Here is a 23,387-nt window from a genome sequence, read left to right as displayed (position 1 = left end):
ATATAGTTTAATTTCAAACGTGCTTGAGCCATATGATTACAAAAATAAATTAATTGCTCAATTTCACGATGGTGCAAGTGTAATGGCTGGCTCTTTAAACGGATTACAATCAAAAATTAAAGTAGATGCTCCAAAAGCAATTTTTACACATTGTTGCGCTCATAGATTACATTTAGTATTGCAAGACGGTTCAAAATGTATTACAAACTGTAGGATATTTTTTGTCGCCTACCCGAAGTATATGTGTAGCCTATCCGCATACTGAGGTCACGAGCCGCCACTGTCCTGTACCTATAATTATGTCATTCTTATTATTTCTTAATATTGTTTCATGTCTCTTTCCGTCTCTACCTGTCATTATATGTATTTACACACCGGTGCATTGGGCGTCAACGCCCTTCGGGTAGGGATCTATGGGGGAGTATCACTGAGCTGCAAGCCCTTATCCCTTGCCGTACTGCTCCCCCCATAGGCATATAAGACACCAGCATATTCCAGTCTAAAATAGTAAATAATCTCATTAATAAACCGTTGGAAGTATGTATTCTAGACCTAGACCCTTCATAAATAAAATTAAGAAATAAACTAGACTACAGATTTCAACAACATTTATTATTTTTCAAGTTCAAGTATATACTGGTATTAATATATTCCTACAAGTTTTGCTAAATATCGTCATTATCTTTGGAATTAATCTTATAATCTAGAGAATAATACTGTGTAGGCCGATGTCCAAAGAAAAAATAAAAAATCGTTGTAGGTAAATATTCTGAAAATACGTTAAAGATAGGAGGAATAGCTATTTCTATAACAAGGAAGCAAAGTGCTACTTTTCCTCCCGAGAATGAAGTTTACAGTAATTATTCAAGGGAGGAAAAGGCACTTTACTCCCATATTATACATAATGATTTTTCCACCTCCCTCAAATAACATGCTAATTTTTCATTTCACCTAACAAGATTTTTTCACCTAACAAATAGGTACAGTATAAGTGTCAACTGTCAAATAAAAGTCAAATTATTAAATGTAAACATTGTTAAATAAAAATAACAATTTACTGTTTTTTATCATTCTGAATAATACAGGGTGTTCTTTAAATAAACGTTAAAATGTATAGACACTTACGTAATAGAAAATAAACTGTAGGTAGGTACCTAATATAAGACGTCAATAAGTTATTTCATCGATGACATACCGTGACGTGACTTTTACTTTTACTTCCTAGGGAGTAAAAGTACTTTGTCTTCCTAGGGAGGAAAAGTACGACTTTGTTCCCTACAATGAGGTCAGGAAATGTATACTTTGAGTAGAGGTAGGTGGAAAACGTATTTTTGCTATTCGGTTACACGATAGTAATAGTACAAATTCTGAGTTCTGTCAACATGCGTGATGAAATTATTGTTTGACAAAATTCACATTGATAAATCACACTTTGATAAAATGAAAGAAAAATATAAAAAGTTTAATAACGTAATGAGCAAGAAACAAAATGTACCTACTTAATGTCTTTAGACTAACTCAGGGATTAGATTTGAAGAATCCATTAAATTCCACATATAGGTATCTACATTCTGGCTGCAAAACAAGATTTCGAGCTAACACTAAACGGCATTATAAACAAGCATGTGAACACAAAAGACTTTGAGGTATCATTCTAACAAGACTTTGAGGTCTCATAAGCTATGCTCTGAAAGGATTTATTCGAGTCATACATAGTATAACATACCTAATATTTGTATAAACCCTCTGTTGCACCTTATTCTCGCTTGATTACATGCCATATCCATCTAAGGTGTGCTACCTTAATGAATTTTACATGAGGTTACCCAATAGTTTTATACAATTCAAAGTTGTAACGCCTGCGTCACAAACCTTGCTCTTTTGTTTCTCCATATACATATTCTTCTTAGGAATTTTTGCTCGAAACGTTTAAGCAGTACTTGGTTCTTCTGTGTATGTGACCACGTTTCCGCTCCATATGTTGACACTGGTCTGATTAGTGTATTATAGACACACTAATAACACTTATTGGCAAGCGCTATTATTTTAATTTCTTCACTGGGGTTGTTTTGTTATCTGCACTAGGAGGAGAAGTAATCAACAATATTGGATACGCTGACGATATAGACATTCTTGCAGAAAAGTTACAAGTTCTCCAGACATTACTAAATCTAGACAGTCAAGCAAGCTATCGAAGAGCCCTTAAAATCAACATTTAAAAGACAAAGTGGATGGCAGTTGGAAAGATTAATATAGATCGAGGTCTGTTTTCTCTTAAAATGGAGAGGAGATAGAACGCGAAACCATTTCAAATAACTTGGCAGCTGGTTAAATGTAAATTGTGACTTTGATTAAGAGATAATAACCTGGATCGAAATATCACGTAAGACTTTTATGGCCTGGAAACCAGTTTTATGTAACAGAAACATGTCGATGAATATTCGCAAGAAGATCCTGAAATGTTAGGTGTTGGTCTATCCTATTGTATGGTTGTGAGACATGGACGTTAAAAACCACAATGACAAATTAGAAGCGTTCAATTGTGGTACTATCGATGGATTCAGAAAGTCTGCTCATAAACATCATAAAGGGGAGAACAACAGAATACTTCTGCCATATAATTAGGTGACCTAAATATCATCAACTTTGCCTTATAATACAAGGAAAAGTGAAGGGAAAGAGGTGGATTGTTCGAGGCAAACTTTGATGGCTGCGTATTGCGCAATATTAGACAATGGTGTGGTTCCACGGTAGAAGAATTCTTTCGCGCAGCAGCCGGTAGAGAAAGGTTTCAGGAGATTGTAAACATGGTAACGCCCAACGTGTGAATACAGAAACGGTATGCACCTGAAGAAGAAGAAATTGTTATCTTTAGTTGACAATGAGCCTAGGGCCTTTCTAGACGCCAGTAAAGCATTCGACAGAGTCTGGTACGACGACCTACTGTATAAAATGAACCAATATGGTTATAGTGAGGCGATGACCTGTCTTCTCTTGTCATACCTAGCCAACAGGAGGTTCAGAGTTCGGATAGGGCCAACCCTGTCCAAATTTGGGACTATGGAGGCTTGCGTGCCACAGGGCTGTGTTATTGCCAAATCTATATATCATATATACGGCAGACACCCCAACTGAACCTAGATCGTTGCTAAGTCTATACGCATATGATACAGCGATAGCTTTTAGCAGTACCCACCCAGATTTTGCAACAAGACACCTACAAAGAGCTCTTGGCGAACTACAAGAATGGTGTGTGCAGTGGAAAATTGCCGTCAATCCTGACAAAACACAGGCCGCCATGTACCAAAAAGGAAGAGGCAGACCAAATGAGGTACTATCCCTATTTGATACCCAAATTGAATAGTCAAATCAAGCCAAATACTTAGGCGTAATGTTGGACAAAAATGTTGGCTAACCTTTACAGAACACGTGAAACAAAGAATCAACAAAGCTAAAGCCCTTAGGAGTCAACTCTCATCGCTAATAGGTCGAAAGAGTAAAGTGAGATTTAAGACAAAGATTAGGATGGCAAATTGTATAATTTTGCCAACACTGACATACGCCTCAGCCGCATGGGGGCACACGTGTAAAACCAACAAGAAAAAAATACAAACTATCCAAAACCACATCATCAGGGAAGCTTTGAATATACCATACACGCAACAAAAGAAAGTTCTGAGAATGATAGATGAAAAAGCACACAAAATATTCGACAATATCAGGAATCATCCCAGCAGATTATTAAGAGAATTGACTTACTATGACGAAAACCAAAGGACAGTACATAGACGGCCTAGACAGAAGTTAGCTGGATATAAAGGAAACCCTTACGAATGAAGAATTGTGATAGCAACAGGATAGTCTAAGCACAAACGTTGCCCTTCTGGCACTAAGTACCCTTCAGGTAGGTCAAATGGACCATAGTCGCGGAAGTTGAGCATCGAGGTCACGTAACGATAGACGTGGGCTTGATGGCCACACCTTTCGGGCGCTCAGCCGTCGAGGAGAACAAAATTTATTTTGCCAATTCGGCGGCTAAGTGACCGAGCACACACGGTCTGGACAGCGAGACACCGATTTAGATCGGTGCCTTGATGTCCGGGACACATTTTTTTTAGGACACAAGTCCAAAGTAAAGTAACAAATTAACTAAGTCATTAATAGGGAGAGAAGCTCTTCTAGTTACCCCTAAAGTCAGGTGGCTTAACCACATGAAGTAATACAGAGGATGGCCCATTACCCAAGGCATCCAAAGTAACGTTAAGTTCAACGCCTCCCCATTCGGTATGTCCTTCGATGGGGAGGGGTGGTGGTATAGCTTGGGGGTCGGATAGGTACCACTCCATTACGGGGTGTGACCGGTTTGATCTTCGGACATATGGGTCCCACTTTTCCATTGGAACACACATGTCATCCGGGGCTGGGGTTGATACGAGCATGTGTGTTTGTGTGCAGTGAACCTAGGTACAGTTGAGTCCGCGAGTCTTTACCCGTGCGTCATTAATATCTGGCGAGATAAAACACATACTTTTTATCTAGCATCATTCTCTTCCATGCATGAAACTCATGACAAACCAGCTGCCGTTTGTTATTAAGTAACAACACATGTTATTTTTATGAACCATCTAGACTCAGTGCATTGAAAAGAGATAGGTACAAAAAAAGACGATTCGGTATGTTTTCATATTTTAAGCACAATTTGTTTGACGTTTCTGATTTGTTTAATTTTGTGGCTGTCAGTCAGTTGAACTTTTTGCGGTTTTTGTCGAATTTTTGCGTTTTGAAGTTTCTTTATATTACACAAACAGTTGTTTTCACAACTAATTTTATATTGGGCTTTGAAATTTTAAGGTAAATAATTATATTTAGGCAATTAATATTTAAAACATACAAAGCTAACGTCATTCACACAGTAAAGAAATGACTGTGTTTAGATTTCCGTCAAAGTGAATAAAATAACAAAAATAAAATATGTTATTGGATTTTTTTATAAATTGTTTATTTATTTATTAATCAATAATAATAAAAGAATTTATTAAGCTACTTCAAATGTAGCTGTAATTATGCGCAAAAATTTTGAAGCAAAACTTACATTTGACATTCTATATATTTGATAACGTCAAATTTTATAATAAAACCCGTAATCGGAACAGTAGCCACTTTCTGTCAGTTGTTGTTGCTTGAAATAGATTTCCGACTTATTTCGTATGCTTTAAGTGATGACGCACGGGTAAAGACTCGCGGACTCAACTGCATATGAAGGTGTCCACATCTTTTGAAATCTACAAACAGTATAAATCATTATACGATACTTTGATATATCATGAAATATTAAAAATACACAGGAAGTGAGCAATGTAAAAATATATTAAACAAACCCAAGTCAAGAAAATTACCAAAAAATCCCAATAGACAATGCTTCTTGCTTCTCTTTAAGAATAAATATTTTTAGGTAGAAATAGTAAAACCACCAAATAACAAATCTTCTTCTTCATGTGCCATCTCCTCTAAGAAGGTCGGCAACCATCATGGCAATTCGCAATTTTGATACCTCTGCTCTAAAGAGATCAGCATAAGTGTAGTTAAACCAAGCTCTCAAATTGTTTAACCAGGAGATGCGTCTTCTTCGACGACACCTTCTACCATGTGTTCTTCCTTGTATTACGCACAAATGATAAATACAAAAGATTAAAAAAAATGTGTGTAGGTGTAGTAGACTAGGAGCCCGTTCATAAGTGGAAAGTTTGATGCTCCACTGTCGACGCATGTGCCACTAAAAAGTGACGGCATAGTCTTCATACGTTTTCTTTTAGGTTTTACTATTTAAGTTATAGGTTCTCATCGTGCCTAAAATGATTAGCAAATTTCACCTATAGCGGCTCTTAATCTATAGGCTAATAAAAAAAGTGGCCAAAAGATTATGAATAGTGAGTTAATATCGAACACATCTCATTTCAACAGTATTTTAAGCATATTTACCTTTGTTTGAGAAACACAAGATGAAATACGATTTTTTACAAAGTTCTTAAATACATTTTCATAAACAATGGTAAAGTATTTTAATTATAAAAAATACAGTGTGTAACAAAAATATAGGTCATAAATTAAACCACATAGTTAATTAATACTTAGTGAATTTATAGTTTATGTACATTTACAGTACGTAGTTCCAAGCAACCCTTTAAAGTTACAAAACGATATTTAATTTTTTTAATATTTCCTGAATTTATATAAACATTTTTTAATGCAAATGCTCAAGTGGCTTTTCTATGGTAAGAGTATTTTTTAAATAATAATACATTATATAATAATAATACATTATATAAGTAATAAAATAATGATCAAAGCAAAAGTAGTAGAAACTGGCACTGAAACCTCTATACTCTGGGTATTGAGATTTTTGAAGAGGCAGAACTACTTAAGAACTACTTATTTAAGATACTAATGAAGAGTGGCTTAGCTCGGAAGAACAAATCAAATGGGCAGAGAGACACTATATCTCAAGTGAATATTCGGACTAGCTTCAATACACTGAATATTGGCTTTGAGCTATAAAAATAGAGAGATGGGATAATGGAATGATGGAAACAAGGAAGAAAATGAGACCTGTTAATACAAAAATGAAAGGCAACTTGATAAGAACTATGGAAATAAGGTGATTTGAAAAATACGACAAGGAGAGAAGAAGATGTGCGCCAACTCGGGCTTTAAGGACCTAAAATTTGAAAAGCTCGAGATTTTTGAAGTAACGAACGACAGTAAATAAATGACAATGGATACAATCACCTGAAATACAAAAATACTCAACTTACCTTGTCTTGCTATATTTATACTGATAATAAAGACTGAAATAAAAAATCAACCTTACTAGCAACAAATATATTTATAATAAATATGTTATATATATCTATAAACACTTATTAACATGTATAACGCAAAAACTGAATAATAGTGGTAGTGGGTGATGTAAATATCAAACAGGACCTAATAGTCGCTAAACAAGCTAATATCCACTACCACAAATAGAATTTCAGATTATTCCTACAATACAAGATTTTCAGTGCAAGTTGTTTTATAATGAATTGTTCAGCATTATCGGTAATCCAAAACGAGAAGAAATCTGAACTGATAAAGAAGGATTAGCAGAAAAATTGTCTTCTTTACTAATAGTGTCTATAATGGAAACTAAAGTACTATTATATCCGTTTCCAGATGATACGGAGCGCTTTTTGAAATGTAAAAGACTCAAGATTCTCTTTTTCTACGAACATTCAGCTGTATAAGCAGTATATGACAAAAGATGGAAAGAAAGTCATAAATACAGATGCTCCTACGAATGACCAAGAATAGTTTAGGCTCAAGTCCGAGGATCCAAACTGTGCCAAGCAAAAGTATTAATATCAAAATCCAAATTGAACTAGACTAAAATGAGATACACGACAAGAACATCTACGGTTACCAAACAAAATAAGTATCTCACCTAGCAAAATAATAATTATATAAATGAGTTGGTCAGTGACTCTTTATATCCTATTTAAAAAACAAACCATATTAGACATTTTCCCTTTTTTAAAAAACCTCTATATAAATTTTAACAACCCTATTTCCTATCAAATTTTTGTATGCAATTATTTATAATGATTATTTACCAAGACCTGATTTTATTTATTTGAAAAAACTATTATTTATATTGAACAAAAAACAACGACCTAAAAACCCTATCTATCAAGAAAAAAAATATGTAGTTTACTTGATCATATGCATACGAAGAAGTTTACACTGTAAAGTGAAAGTGAAAGTCCATAGGAAAGTCCTCTTGGCACGGCAAAAACTAGTTGGCTGCTGTGGTGATAAATCCAATCTTGGTTGCAGTCAAATCAGGTCAAATTAATGGTCTTGGCAACCTCTACGGGTAACCGAAAAAAGTTGCTACCACAATTTAAGTGGTCTCTAGGTTACTAAATAAGTATTCAAGTGACGTAAAGTGACGGAATTGAAAGAAAGCAGGCACGCCGATAAATCTACTTCTGTTATGTGGAGAAGTCCAAAGAGATATTTAATTTTGATTATATAGTTTTTTAAACGGTATTAGCTGACGTTTGATTTCCTTATAGTTATTTATAGGTATTTGATTTCCATCCAAAATCTTGCTTCAATTCCGTCACTTATAAATGAGAATAAATTCTCAATATAGACGTGCTCGCGGTGAGCTTACTGACCGAACTGTCCTCCCCCAATCAAAAAATCGATTTCGTTCCACTTCAAAGAGGTTGATCGCGCGTGTGTAAAGAAATATCGTTTGTAAATCGATCGCGGGCGTGTCACAAGGAATTTCTTGAGGGATATTATTAATGCAATTTTAATTGGATTAAATTAATTAGTAGCGTAACCGCTACAGCACCAAACAGCACAAAATAGAAAAGAGTGGGGAACTCGTGGGGAGGCCTTTGTCCAGGAGTCAATGCAAACAGGCTGAAGAAGAAGAAATATGTGCCCTTAATTTATATTTTATGGGATTTAAGATCCCCTAAAACCGCAAATTTGTGTGTACATTACAATTAAATTATTATTGTGGTACCATGAATTTAATACAATGATTTTGAAATTTTTTGCGTTTTAGTAGTTTCTTGCCTTCTTAATCATGTCCTCCATATGTAGTTTAATTTAGGAATTACCAGTTTTTTGTTACACTCTGTATAACATATAAGTTTTGACAATTTTTTTATTTACTACTATGTATATTATATTATGTACTTATTATATTTTATTATCATTTGTATATATTCATTGTTTAGTTGATTTATAAATTATCACAGATTTTGCAACCGACTGAAAACAATCCTGTAAAAACATCCCGATCAAAATTTCTTTAAAATGTTATACAAAAATACACACAAAATTATTACTACTTCATTAAAAACATCAAAAGTGAAAGATCACTGATTGACTGGATCAGCGCATCCTCTTTTGTTTTATTCTTTCGAAAATGTTCTCTACAAGTCTTTTCCATTTCTTTCTATTGCTCGCTCCCTCTTTCACCTCCCTCCGTCTCAGGCCAATTCTTTCATGATCTCTTGTTAAAGTTCTTCTCTAGCTATTGTATGCTTATTCTTCCATCTCGTTGGTATTCGAGTGGCTGGCTTATTATATTATTTTGGTCTTCCCTCAGTGTATTTCCAATCCATTTAATCGTGAGTGTTATTTTCTGTGGTCAATTTTAATAGAAATGGACGCACCGATGCATCTGGTGACACTTATTAAAAATCTGTACCAGTTAAACATAGCGACAGTATGACTAGATCATAAGTTCTCAGACCAATTCAAGACCGAGAGAGGTGTTAGACAAGGATGCGTGTTGTCACCTGACTTATTTAACATTTATGGTGAACATGTCATGAGGATGGTTTTAGAAGGATGGGCCGGTGGAGTAACAGTAGCTGGTAGGAAAATCTCCAATTTAAGATTTGCTGATGACACTACACTTATGCTACACTATATTATGCAAATGAGCAAGAAATGTTTGATCTCCTGCGAAGAGTTGAGTACGAAAACAATAAAGTTGGTCTAAAAATCAATAAAGCTAAGACAAAAATAATGGTGGTCGACAGACTCGACACTATTCAACTGACTAACATGTTACAAGAATACCAGATAGTAAACACCTTTGTCTATTTCGGGTCTAGTAAAACTAAAGATGGTAACTGTGAAGCAGAAGTTCGGAGACGTATTGGTATGGCAAAAAATGCGATGAGCCGTCTAACTAAAGTTTGGAAAGACATATCTATCTCTCAGAATATCAAGATGAGACTGGTGAATGCCCTTGTATTCTCAATATTTCCATACGGAGCAAAGACTTGGACTCTTCGCACATGCGAGCGCCAAAAAATTGATGCCTTTGAGATGTGGTGCTGGAGAAGAATACTGCGCATAGCTTGGACAGCTCATAGGACAAACATTTCCATTCTAAACCAACTTAAGATTAAAAAATGGCTGTCCACAATATGTCTGCAACGAATACTGCAAGTCTTTGGTCACGTGGTTCGCAGAGATGACGACAGTTTGGAGAGTTCAATTGTTTCTGGAAACGTTCCGGGGAGAAGATCAAGAGGACGATCACCAACTAGATGGTCCGACCAAATAAAGAATTTAGCTGGAAACTCATTCTGCGAAGCTCTTAGAGCAGCTGAAGATAGAGATCAATGGAGAAACATTGTTAGGAATATTGGAAGGAATCACGATCCTCAGATGGGGAAACGAGAGGAGAGAGACGTTTAATTTCATGCACTTCAAGAGCTTATAAATTTAGTTTGTTGATGTTGAAGCTAAAGATTTCTATAAAATAAATACCTCGAAATGTTCACAAATACTTTCGGTTGCACAAATCTGGTTTTGATTTAAATTCTTTATATAGAATGTTTCACCGAGACTCTCTCAATTAGACATATCTCTAAAAATAATTTTCTACATAACATCCCATAATTATTTTCAGCTTAGCATGACTTTCGGTTCTACCGGAAATCGCTATCAACAGCATTAATTTTAACTCTACGTTATAAGTTATAACCCCAGGTGTTATATCGGCGCTATATCGTTTTCCGTTTTTAATAATATTATGGTTGTAACATTAGATGGAAATAGCACTGATGCGCAACAGATACATAAGTAGAGGAGTGAGACAGGGCTGTGTACTTTCATCATTTTTAATGTATACTCCGAAGAGTTATTTACACAAGCACTTGAAAACAGCTCAGAAGGGATCAACATAAATGTAATGGTGAAAATATAAATAACATTCGTTATGCCGACGATACAGTAATTATCGCTGAACGGCTGAACGTGAAAACGACCTACAGATGCTTCTAACACAATTTGTGAATTTGTGATACTGGAGAATAGTTTGGTTTAACAATCAACAAAAATAAACCAAAAATCATGGTGATCACAAGAGGGGAAAAGTCATAACAAGGATCTAGATAAAAAATAAAGATATCGAACAAGTGGACAAAATTAAATACAGTGGGACCTCGATACGGCGGCTTAACCTAACCCATTCAGGCCGATTGATGTACTGGTACGTTATTCAAAGACCACTTTGATAGACGGGTGCCGTACATGTACTACTTTGTATGCAATAGCTTGGGACGGCTGCCGTATAAGTTTTATATCTTTTGCAATTTTTTCTGGACTGATGCCGTACATATTATACTGCTGTATGTCGTAGATGTACGTCAGTAATATTCTCTTTGAAAGACTGCTGCCGCACCGGTACGGCAGTTGGAAAACGCATTAGTTTCAGTACGACCGACGTACAGGTACATTTATTATTTTTGGGGTTGTAAATAAAAAGCATTTTTAATTAATATGTTTTAATCTTGAATAAGTAAATAAGTAAGCAGCAAGAAACATAGTATAAAAACAAAGTGTTTAGATAGTTTTTCTAAAAACGCATCATTCACGGCTACCGTTATAGTACGGCAACCGTCCTCACCCGTTGGATTCCTGACACCGTCCTAGACATAGGCGCGCGATAAATCGGTCCGTCCTGAATGGGTTAATCGGGACCGCGGCCGATCCGGGTTATCGAAAATCCGGGTTATCCGGACAATACGGTAAAAATTAATAAAATACTGTATACCTACTTACAGGTAAACTCCATTATAATTGCAAAAACATGAAATACATATGGACAATACATCTTAATTACGCACAGTTGTATACAGTATTATATTATTCATTTCTTGGTAAAAAACTCAGTCAAACTGAAAAAATGTTTGTTCTGTTTGATGAAAATCGGTCCGGGTTAGCCGGATTTTCGGGTTATCGGAGGCCGACTTATCGGGGTTTCACTGTACATAAAAGTCTGGATTACAGAAGATCTAAATCCGAAATCAGAAATTCGATCAAGAGTAGAGCAATCAAAGCATCCTTTTTGAAGATGAGGAAATTATCAGTAGTAATTGCACAAGAGCTCTAAAATTCTATATTAATTTTAGAGATCGAGTGCAATTTGTTGCGATTATTTCATGAATAAAACTGTTCAAAACCAAAATTTTATTGTAATTTATTTATGTAAGTACAAATTAGTACTGTTAAACACACAGTTGATATAAAATATTTTACGGTTGAAAGTCATCACTTTTATAACTTTTAAAACATTAATTTTCATTAATGTCACTGAATGTATTTTTTCATAGCAACGAAGGGCATCTGACGTAATATACTTGACGACGGGATATTATCAAAAATTATCACCTTAATTTGCATTTCTGTAGCTTTCTATTGGTCAGAATCTCCTATGAATGAAATAATCGATAATATTATCGAAATATTATCGATAATATTATTGTCGTTTAATACTGCAGTTATTTTCTAAGAGACGAGTATATTTTTAGGTCTACCAGAAACATCCTATATTTTACTAGGCTTCAGTATATATCAATAAACTTACAAATAGTTATATTAGCTAAGGATTTCTTAATTTAATTACATTTTTACATTATTTATGATATTTTGAAATGGAAGAAACAAGATTTTAGAGTATTAATTTCTTGTCTAAGGTGAAATATAAAAAATAATACTATATTTAGTACAGTTCATTAAAAATGTTTAAAATTTAGAATATTCGATTATACATTAGGATACATGTATTTATATACAATATGTATAACGTTTTGCAACACTTTGAATCATTTTTTAAATATTGTTTGCTCTCTTAATCTACGTTCGATAACAAAACTGAATACACATGACATAGTTCGTTCATATATTGCTACGTAGTAGCATATCTGTTCTTCCTTTTCAAACCATCCCATTTACTTCCACTGTACTCTAGTGATGTTGATTATAGTTACTTTCGGGTGTTCGTTACAGATCGTTACTTTTGTATAAAGCACCTAATCATTTACAGTATTCGTTACTTTGATTACTACGATTACTTTTGTTACTTTTGTATTTGAGTACCGGTAATCATATCGAAAATCGTATTTCTCAGTAGGTAGGTATTTTGTATAAAGTAATCATTTACAGTATTCGTTACTTTGATTACTATGATTACTTTTTTATTTGAGTACCGGTGATCATATATCGAGAATCGTATTTCTCATTAGGTAGATATTTTGTATAGGTATTCCGATATAACAACGACCTTCACCGATCGGTTTAAGGGATAAAAATGATTTGATTACTATGATTACTTTTATTACTTTTGTATTTGAGTACCGGTAATCATATTGAAAATCGTATTTCTCAGTAGGTAGGTCTGTATAGGTATTCCGATATAACAACGACCTTCACCAATCTGTTTAAGAGATAAAAATAATTTGATTACAATGATTACTTTTGTATTTGAGTACCAGTAATCATATCGAGAATCGTATTTCTCAGTAGGTAGGTCTGGTATTCCGATATAACAACGACCTTCACCAATCTGTTTGAGATAAAAATGATTTGATTACTATGATTACTTTGGTATTTGAGTCCCAGTAATAAAATCGTTTACCTTGGACAGCAATTAAATTGTAACGCAGAAAGTCACGGCGAAATTAGATCAAGGATAGAGCAGGCTAGAGCCGCTTTTAGAAGGATGTCCAAGGTGTTATGTAACAGAGACCCAAAATTGGCATTGAGGATCCGCCTACTTCGCTGCTACGTGTTCTCGGTCTTACTTTATGGTGTCGAGTCCTGGACTATGAATAAAATTGATCTAAATCGCCTTGAGGCTTTCGAAATGTGGAGAAAAGTTTCCTGGGTGGAGAAGATTCGAAACTCCACAATACTAGAACGTCTCAGCAAGACTACTGAGATCATAAAAAGCATCAAGCAGAGAACGCTGGAGTATTTCGGACATGTAATGAGAGGTCCCAAATATAGATTGCTACAAAATATCATGCAAGGAAAAATAGCAGGCAAACGCAGTCCAGGACGAAGAAGAACATCATGATTGAAGAACTTGCGAGATTGGTATGGGGTTGATACAAGCATGCTATTTAGGGTGACAGTGAATAAAATTAAGATAGCTATGATGGTAACCAACGTTCTAAAAGGACATGGTACATGAAGAAGAAGAATCATATCGAGAATCGTATTTCTCAGTAGGTAGGTATTTTGTATAGAGATTCCGATATAATAACGACCTTCACGAAGTACGAAGTAATCAAAGTAATCAAAGTAGATACAATAGCCGTTACTCGCTCTGATACGATTGGTACAAAGTAACGAAGTAATCAGAGTAATCAAAGTAACGATTTGCCTCTCTGTATAATAATCGTTACTTTCGGTATGCGTAAGTAACGAGTACTTTGTAACGAATAGTTACTTTTTCAACATCACTACTGTACTCATCCAAGCACAAGCAATATCGTCTTATCATCTTGTGACCATATTACTGTTAAAATAATCATACTTCCGAGTGATCTCCAGCATTATACGTACCTATTCATTTTTCTAGTTGGTGCTCCTCATCTTTAGTAAGCTTTGACGTTCTTATTCTTGTTAAGTACTTTTTATAATTTTTCACAGCACTATTTGTTAATAGCAAAAATTAATTAACTTGCTAAATGGAAAACATATCTTAGTCCAAAAACAATTGCTGTTGTATTATTTTAAACGAAATTACCGCCATCCCTGTAAATCAGATTTTCGAATGACATATTGTCAAAGACCACAGCTCTTAGATGTTCAGATGGCTTCGACTTCCTTACAAAAATCACTTCCGTTTCCTCACCCTACTACTATTACCTAGTGTATAATGTAGTATAATTAGTACACCCTATATAAAACATGTTTTAAGTTTTAAATAACTTTTATTAGCCCGATACGAAGACACTGGCATTTGACCGTGAATTAGAAACGTGATGTATTAATATTATGTCGGGTATAAATGAATGCAGTATAGGTGAATTTAGTAGGAGAGTTAGTGCTGTTTCACATTATAAAAATTTTGAACGTGCGAGGGTTTCCTCGTGGCCTCGTGCGATAGTTTTGACGCACCTATCCTTTTCACACAATAAGAATTGAGTCGCACGAAGGTATTTTGCTGTGTTGTTTGGTATATTATTTTTATTTACACTTTGTGGCTAAGGTAGGTACATAATACGATGTCTGTTATGTATCATTACACATGGGTATTTTTTGGACATACTTTTGTCCTAACGTACTGTAATGCGTATTTAATTTATTTGCAATTTCTATTTTGTCAGTTATTATTTCTTATGTTTTTAATTAAAAGCCTTAATTTGTTTTTATACTCGTTCTTCTACTAAGTTATTTGTGGGATCTTGGATTAGCTCATCTAATTAGCTCATATAATCTATGTAATAAACTATTCTAAATGGGAAATAAGCCACAATTGGACTAAAAAATGATTTTGTTAACGTTTCGACATTCGATTTGGGTGTCGAAACGTTAATAAAATTATTTTTTTAGTTAAATTGTGGCTTATTTCCCATTTAGACTAGTTTATTATAAAAATTCCACAAGGAAACATCTTCAGAACAACATTACAATCTATATTTTTCATGTGCAGAATTTAAAAGACCCTCTGTCATCCATTCATTTTTAAATGTTGTTCCCCTCGTTTTAAATGTTGTTTTTAGATAATTTCACACAAAACATGACCGCAGCCCTACTCCAGTTTTCACCGAGTTGTTTACCCTATAAAACTAAATATAATTTCGTAGAATAAAAGGTATATTTTATATGGAGCAAAATAAATGATAGCGTTGTGTTTACTTTATCGTCGAAGAAAGAGAAATAAGAGGAACCGGTTTTTTTCTTTATCACCTAATTAGACAAATTAATTAATTCAAATTAAGTCGTGCACGGTTGCACTGTGCACGGCATACACCATTTCAAGCATTTCTCGTCAAGTTTCTATCTTTATATATTTCTATTGTTTTGTCCCAATGAACAGGTCTCGCTTCAATTAATGTTATTAATATTTCACTATCAATCCGAGACATCATAATATAAAATATATGCACCTACTTTAAACAGCCACAAAGTGTAAATGAAAATAATGTACCAAACAACCAAATAAACTACCTTCGTCCGACTGAACGACAGTATCATATGAAAGGATGCATTAAGTCCCCTATGCTACTGGGTGCGTAAAGACGGCAGGGCTGCCGTCTGTTGTTGTAAGCGAGGGACGGCATAAACACGGCGACTTCACCGAACGTTTCAACTACCGTCTAGTGAGAAAGGCTCCATATGATTACATGTGCCACCATTGGAATGTCGTCGTGCGTTCTAACCCTCGCACGTTTAAATTCTTATAATGTGAAACAGCACTTATGCAGGATCGCCATGTCATAAGTAAGTGTCCATAATGTCTTTTAAGTCTTTATTAGGTCCATATTAATTAAAACTCTGTTGTTCAGCTAACATTATATTTACATCGAACAAACGGTGATTCAACCATAAGTTGTTTACAATAACATCACATTACCTTTACCAATATATTTGTACAACTCAAATATCTAACAATAACCCTAATACTAAATTCACCTACACTGCATTTATTTCCGACATAATATTAATACATCACGTTTCTAATTCACGGTCAAATGTCAGTGTTTTCGTATCGGGCTAATACCCTATTATTATATTTTGATAAAGTTACTTAAAACTTAAAACATATTTTATATAGATTGTCCTAATTATATTACACTACTACAACATGTCGGTTTATAACATTCTCCGCCGTTTTCCGACTTTCAATCGCTACTTCGTCCAGTTTTTCTATAGGTCCTTTCTATGCTACTTTCTCTCAGCTCTTTGTCCTTGTTTCTTCGTCCCAACTTTTTCTCGATCTACCTCGTTTTCTCTTTCCTTCTGGTTGTCATTTTAGTATTTTCTATGGTATTCGTTATTCATTCATTTATATGTCCGAACCAGATAAATTGTTTTGTTGATAAGTCTCCAGTCATTGTTCGTTTGATTCTCATTATTTCTCTGTGTCCGTTAGTAATCCTTTCTCTTTTAGATCTTCCAGCTGTTCTTCTCCTAAAATACATTTCCGTTGCTCTCATCGTTGCCAATGCTCTTTCTTTCAGTAGCCATACCTCATAGGTGTATATAGTTATACTTTTCACTACAGTCTTTTCACTATATATATGTATTTCTTTACTTTATGGCTTTGTCCAATTTCCATCAGGCGAAATATTGATACCTAAATATTTGTAGTCGTAGTAAAGCTTTGTTCTCCAATGCACAAGTACTCGGTTTTCTTTTTATTGCCTTCTTTACCCCATATATAATACTCTTCAATTAATTTTTGGGCCATATACTTTAAATCGTCATGATCTTGAGCCATTATTACTTGATTGTCTGCAAAGTTGAGCATATATACCATAGTGTTGGTAAGGCATCCCATTGTTCTACATTTTTGTTTTCATATTGGTTCTTTAAACACTCTTAATGTTATCGCCCTTCGCATTTGGAGTCTTGCTCGTGATTTCTTTGCCACAGAAAGTCTTCAACTACCAATTTTCTGCTCTATCTACAAAAGTCGAGGCGTTCATTGTCCAGCTCACTTGCATTTCAATAAAGTTGCTTTTTCAATAAAGTCTTTTATTTTGTTTTCTTCTTCTTCTTCTTTTTGTATAGACATGACTCTGTCTGTGTTTTCAATGTGCCTCTAATAAGTTGTCGTTCCATCGTTTTCGTGGTCTTCCCACTGTGGAGAACCGTCTTTCTCCGTCCTTACTTACTATATTTGTTGTCATTCGGCTTATGTGGTCGTTCCATTCTATTCTTCTGTTTCTTACTCAGTTATTAGTGTTATACACCTTGCATCTCCGTCGTATATCTGTACTTCTAGCTCTGTCCCATAGAGTCTTACCATCGATTTTGCGAAGGGTTTTCATCTCCGCTGTTTCGAGCAATCTTTTTGTCCTCTCTGTGTCGGGTTGTGTTTCTGCCGCGTATATCATTATTGGTCTGATGACTATTTTGTAAATTCTACCTTTCATTTCTTTTTCGATATTTTTATTTCTTCATATTGTGTCATTCCGGTAACCTGCGGCTCTGTTTGCTCTATTCACTTGATCTTCCACTTCTGTTTCGAGCCTTCCGTAGCTAGATAGTGTGATGCCTAGTTATTTTAACTCAATCACTTGTTCTATTATCTGACCTTCCAGCTCCAATTTACATCTTATTGGATCTGCTGTTATAACGATGCATTTTGTCTTTTTCAGGAAATTAACATGTTAAATTTTCTGGCGATTATGTTGAATTGGTGCAGCATACGTTGTAAATCATCTTCACTTAGAGAGATTAGTATTGCATCGTCCTCATAGCAGATTATTTTAAATTGTTTTTCTCCCATTTGGTATTTTTTTTTGTTCTTACTTTTTTTATTATTTCGTCCATGATCAGGTTGAACAATAAAGGACTCAAGGAATTCCCCTGTCTTATCCCATTGCCGGCTTCAATTGGGTCATTAGTTCATCTTCCACTTTTACTTTTATTGTGTTGTTCTGGTAGATGTTTTCTATCGTTTTAATTATTCCCAGACGTACCCCTCTCGAGTATAACAAGTGGATAACGTCCTTTAATGTGACCCTGTCAAATGCTTTCTTAAGGTCCACGAAACATAAATATGCCGGTTTGTTGTATTCAACATGCGTCAGTGCATGAGCTTCCCGATCTAAAACCTTGTTCTTCTTCTGCTAATGTTATAATTTCATTCAATTTGTTTGTTATCACTTTTGTTGTTAATTTTAATGTTGTGTTTAATAAGTTAACCCCTCTGTAATTCTCCGGGTCTGATTTGTCTCCTTTTTTGAAGAGAGGTATTAGGATGCTTGATCTCCATTCTTGTGGTATTCTGTTTTGTTTTATTATTTTTTGTATTAGTTTTAATAGTTGTTTAGTTAGATCTTGTCCTCCGTACTTTAGGAGTTCGTTCGATATTCTGTCCTCTCCTGGAGATTTTCTATTTTTTAATTTTCTTAATGCTTCCTTTACCTCTCCCTCCTCGATGTTTATTTCTTCGTTTGTCGTAACTTCAGGTGATGGTGGTTCATTATCGTCGCCTTTAGCAAATAGAGATCGGAAGTAGTCTGCCCATGTTTCCTTTTGCATGTGTTTTGCTTTTATTAATTCGTTCATCTCCTTTCTTTGCCCTGTGATCATTCTCCATACTTCTTTTTGTGTTCCGTAGAAGTCGTGTTACATCTGTTTTGAGAAACTCTGCCAGTGCTCCCTTTTTATTTGCCTCACTAAAATATTCGTTTCGTTTCTGATTCGTTTGTAGTGGTTGTATGCCTGTTGTGTTTGTTTTGTTCTGTATTGTAAAAAGGCTTTCTTCTTTTTTTCGTATTTTATCTTAACTTCCTCTCTAAACCACTGGGTTTTTTTCTTTAATATGTGAGTATTCGTTACTTTTCTCTCTCCAAGTGATTCTGTTGCAGCGTCGATTATGTTATCTTTGAGTTTTTGCCAGCTTTCATCGATGTTATCGTTTTCTAATATTCCATTCTCAGCAATCTTCTCTGATATTCTTTTCCTGTAGAAGTATTCCGTGGATTCCGTATGTAGTCCTTCGACTTTGATTTTTGTTTGTGTTATTGCTGCCCTCTTAGGTGTGAAATATTTCATAATGATTCCTATTTTACATAATACTAGGCTATGGTCGCTACCTACATCTGCTGAGTTGAGGCATCTTACGTCGATTATTTTTGATGGATGTATATCTCTGTTGGTTACAACATAATCTATCATAGATCTTTGTCCACGGGTGTTATTGAATGTATATTTGTGTTGGTCTTTGTGGTCAAAAAATGTGTTGTTTATTCCAAGTTCGTTATTTGTGCAGAAGTTTATCATCAGTTCTCCATTTTCATTTTTAACATTTTCATTGTGTTTTTGCTTAATTCTGGGTATTACTTGGTTACCTATTCGAGCGTTAAAATCCCCCAGTATTATCGTCTTCCCTCTAACTTGATCTACTACCTGTTGTAATTCGTCATTTTGTTTTCTAAATTGATAAATTATTAGTGACATGTTCTCGAAGTGAAATGCCAAACATCTATGGTTCCATGGTTCTTTGAATTTTCTTTTGCAGCTGGGCTGCAAAGGCAGCCCAGCACATTACAGCAGAGTATGGATCACTTGGACCAGACAGCCAAGCACATATGGCACCAATGTAGATAAGCATTGCATTTGAATTATCGGCCTACGTGGAAGGATTCAGAACATTATTCAGGATATAAACCATAGACACGTTTCATGTGAGGTCGTAAGCACACAAAATGATCACCCGTCCGCCATGTTCTATCCACATTAATTTACAAATTAATATGGAATCTGCATTACCGATCGTTGTAAGTAATTACTAGCAGAGTATGGGTCATTTGGGCCAGACACACATGGGGCGCCAATCTTGATAAGCATTGCATCTGTATTACCGACCGAGGTAGCAAGGTTCAGAACCAGTTACTCAGGATTGAAAATATAGATAAGTCTCCTGTGAGGTCACAGTTAATGGTTGATATCAATCCCATCGTGACGTACGAGGTGACATGAGATAGTTTGAAGGTCTGGTTGACTTTATTACATTTTGACCTGGATAGACGTATTAATCTGCATGTCATAAGGATATCAATACCATTAATTTTCAACATTCCTTTAGTACACAATGATTGAACAAATTGTGTAGTAGATAAAGTGTAAAATTTACTATTTTATATTTTCAGCCTAAATAATTAACATTTTCTTAAATAATAGATCATAAGTAATAATATAGATAATAACAATATAGATAAGTAATAATATAGATCAAATTAATATCAATAATATCTATTTTCAACAACCGTTTGATTTAGTGAAATATCTACTATGTAGTATCATTCAAGATGAGCCATTAGTAACAAGTACTACGTCCGCTGCTGCAGACAGATCGCTTAACTTTAAATTATAATAGTTCATATCTTTTATTGTACCTAATTCACTTATAAAATTGATATTCGCCAACAGCTACGGAACGGAGAATTTTGATTCCTCGTACCAATGGCCCACCCTGTATATTAGAGTACAATAGTATAGGTAATATACCTTTACATATAACAATCTTTGAAATTTCGAAAGTTTTCAATACTCTATTAGGAATCATTACAAATTATTCGCTCATATTTTCTGCAGCTATATTTTTCCGTGACAGGTAAACTTTGGCTAAATTTTGGAGCTCGATAGGTTCTAAACGGTTTAGCCGATTTTAAACACTAAACACAGGTTTGTCAGGTATTGACAAATAGTGTCTGATGCTGCCAAGGTCAAATATGATATCTGAAGATATTTGAGGATTTATTAAGCTTCAAAAATTGTTTTTTCCCATAGAAAATAAGGTAAGTACATTAAAATTTTTATTCTTGTAATAATTCCTAATCTCGAATATTTTTTTAGAATATCAGTTTACGTAGTTATTGTACTTATATGATCCAGCCGCAGCTCCCTCATCTCGGTGCCGGTATCCGAATTGAGTAGGGGGATGCTGTCGGAAGATCCTCTTCTCGATACATTAGCTGAGGCAGTGACGATATGCGTTAGATCCTTTTGGACAATAACTTCTTCCATATCGTCGGGCAGATCGCTAAGAGTCGGCATTAGACTTTTTCTCTTGATGAAAATATACCAATTCTGAAAGAATAATATTTAAAGATTCACAGGTTTACAAAAAAAAAATAAATTGTCGACTATTTGACGAAACCATATGACTAGGGGGTTTTTGGGGTCGCTGATCACGAATTCGGGGTCCGTTGATCTCTATCACGTCAGTTAAAGGTCATTTCAAGGTCAAATCAAGATAAATCGACAATCGCTCTGAAAAAGTATATTAGGAGGTTTCTAGGGTCGCTGATCACGAATCCGGGGTCCGCTAACCTCTCTCACGTCTAGCTCAAGGTCATTTCAAGGTCAAATCAAGATAAATCGACACAATGGCCCTGAAAAAGTATATTAGGGGGTTTTTGGGGTCGCTGATTACAAAACTGGGGTACGTTGAGCTCTACCACGTCAAGTAAAGGTCATTTCAAGGTCAAATCAGTTTTGTGATCAGCGACCCCAAAAAACCCCTTATATACATTTTCAGAGCGATTGTGTCGATTTATCTTGATTTGACCTTGAAATGACCTTGAGCTAGAACCTTTACCTGACGTGATAGAGATCAACGGACACCGGATTGGTGATTAGCGACCTTAAAAACCTCCTAGTCATTTGGATTCGTCAAATAGTCCCCAATTTATTTTTTTTGTAAACCTATGTTATGTATAGATTGTCTAGAGTTTCTTAACCTTATTATTATATTTTTTATGAATATCTTGTGGGCAAATACTAATACATATGGAGATGTGAAGATTTCATGGAAATTGAAAATTATAAAATGATTTCAGTAATGTTATATTTCAGTTATTTGTCAAATCAATTTTAATAGAACTTATAGTTACGACAGTTTCGTTAGATTTATTCCGGAATGGAAAAGTCCCTTGGCGAAAAAGAACAAGTATTTAAACAATCTGGCATGTTCGAGATATCATCAGTGGCGTAGCTTACAGGCCCGCAGGGCCCGCAAGGCGGGGAGGCCTTGCTGCCTTAAAGCCTTCAAGCTTAATGCTTCTAAAAGATTAAGTTTTCACTCTAATGGCATATAAAACAACATAACACTATTCTACATCCCACCAGAATGAAAACAATGGGAACCTTCTCTGGTTACACCTCCGAGGCTTCTACAATTTGCAAGCCATACGAATACTGACACTGAGGAAGATGAGGGAATTCTACAATTTACAATTCACGTCCCATCTGCTCAGCGCGGTAAAGTTCCAACGAGAATGGTTCCCTTCATACTCCACACAGAGTAAATGTAAATCAAAAATGAATAACCATTTTCAATTTCGTTGCAAAACGAAAACACAGCCGAACCATATTCTAGTCCAATCAGAGAGTGCTGCAAGCACCCCTACCGGTTTCGAAACTTATTAGTCTCTCATCAGGAGGCACATATGCGGCTCTCCCTGATCCAACCAAAACAAACCCCAGCGTGCAGTCCCGGATTGCAACGAACGAAATGGCATAGATGCCCCAGCGGCAACTGCTAGCAAAAAGACTAAGTTTTCACTCTAATGGCATATAAAACAACATAATGCTATTCTACATCCCACCAGAATAAAAACAATGGGAACCTTCTCTGGTTACACCTCCGAGGCTTCTACAATTTGCAAGCCATACGGATACTGACACTAAGGAAGATGAGGGAATTCTACAATTTACAATTCACGTCCCATCTGCTCAGCGCGGTAAAGTTCCAACGAGAATGGTTCCCTTCATACTCCACACAGAGTAAATGTAAATCAAAAATGAATAACCATTTTCAATTTCATTGCAAAACG

At 35.1% G+C, this 23,387-nt stretch overlaps 1 protein-coding gene across 1 annotated transcript in view; it reads right to left on the bottom strand.

Annotated features, from left to right (window-relative positions):
• Nucleotides 1–591: 591 nt before the first annotated feature.
• LOC126892205 (adhesion G protein-coupled receptor L2-like) overlaps nt 592–23,387 on the bottom strand; it is a 162,880-nt gene continuing 140,084 nt past the window's right edge. Inside the window, exon 5 of the mRNA XM_050661712.1 lies at nt 592–21,639. Within this exon, the coding sequence (XP_050517669.1) occupies nt 21,415–21,639 (225 nt within the window). The 3' untranslated portion in view covers nt 592–21,414. The remainder of the gene's footprint in view (nt 21,640–23,387) is intronic.

This window comes from Diabrotica virgifera, chromosome 9 (assembly GCF_917563875.1).
Source record: "Diabrotica virgifera virgifera chromosome 9, PGI_DIABVI_V3a".
In the NCBI taxonomy this organism is placed as follows: domain Eukaryota; kingdom Metazoa; phylum Arthropoda; class Insecta; order Coleoptera; family Chrysomelidae; genus Diabrotica; species Diabrotica virgifera.
The sequence above is the reverse complement of the archived record's forward strand: the minus strand, read 5'-3'. Positions and strand labels throughout refer to the sequence as shown.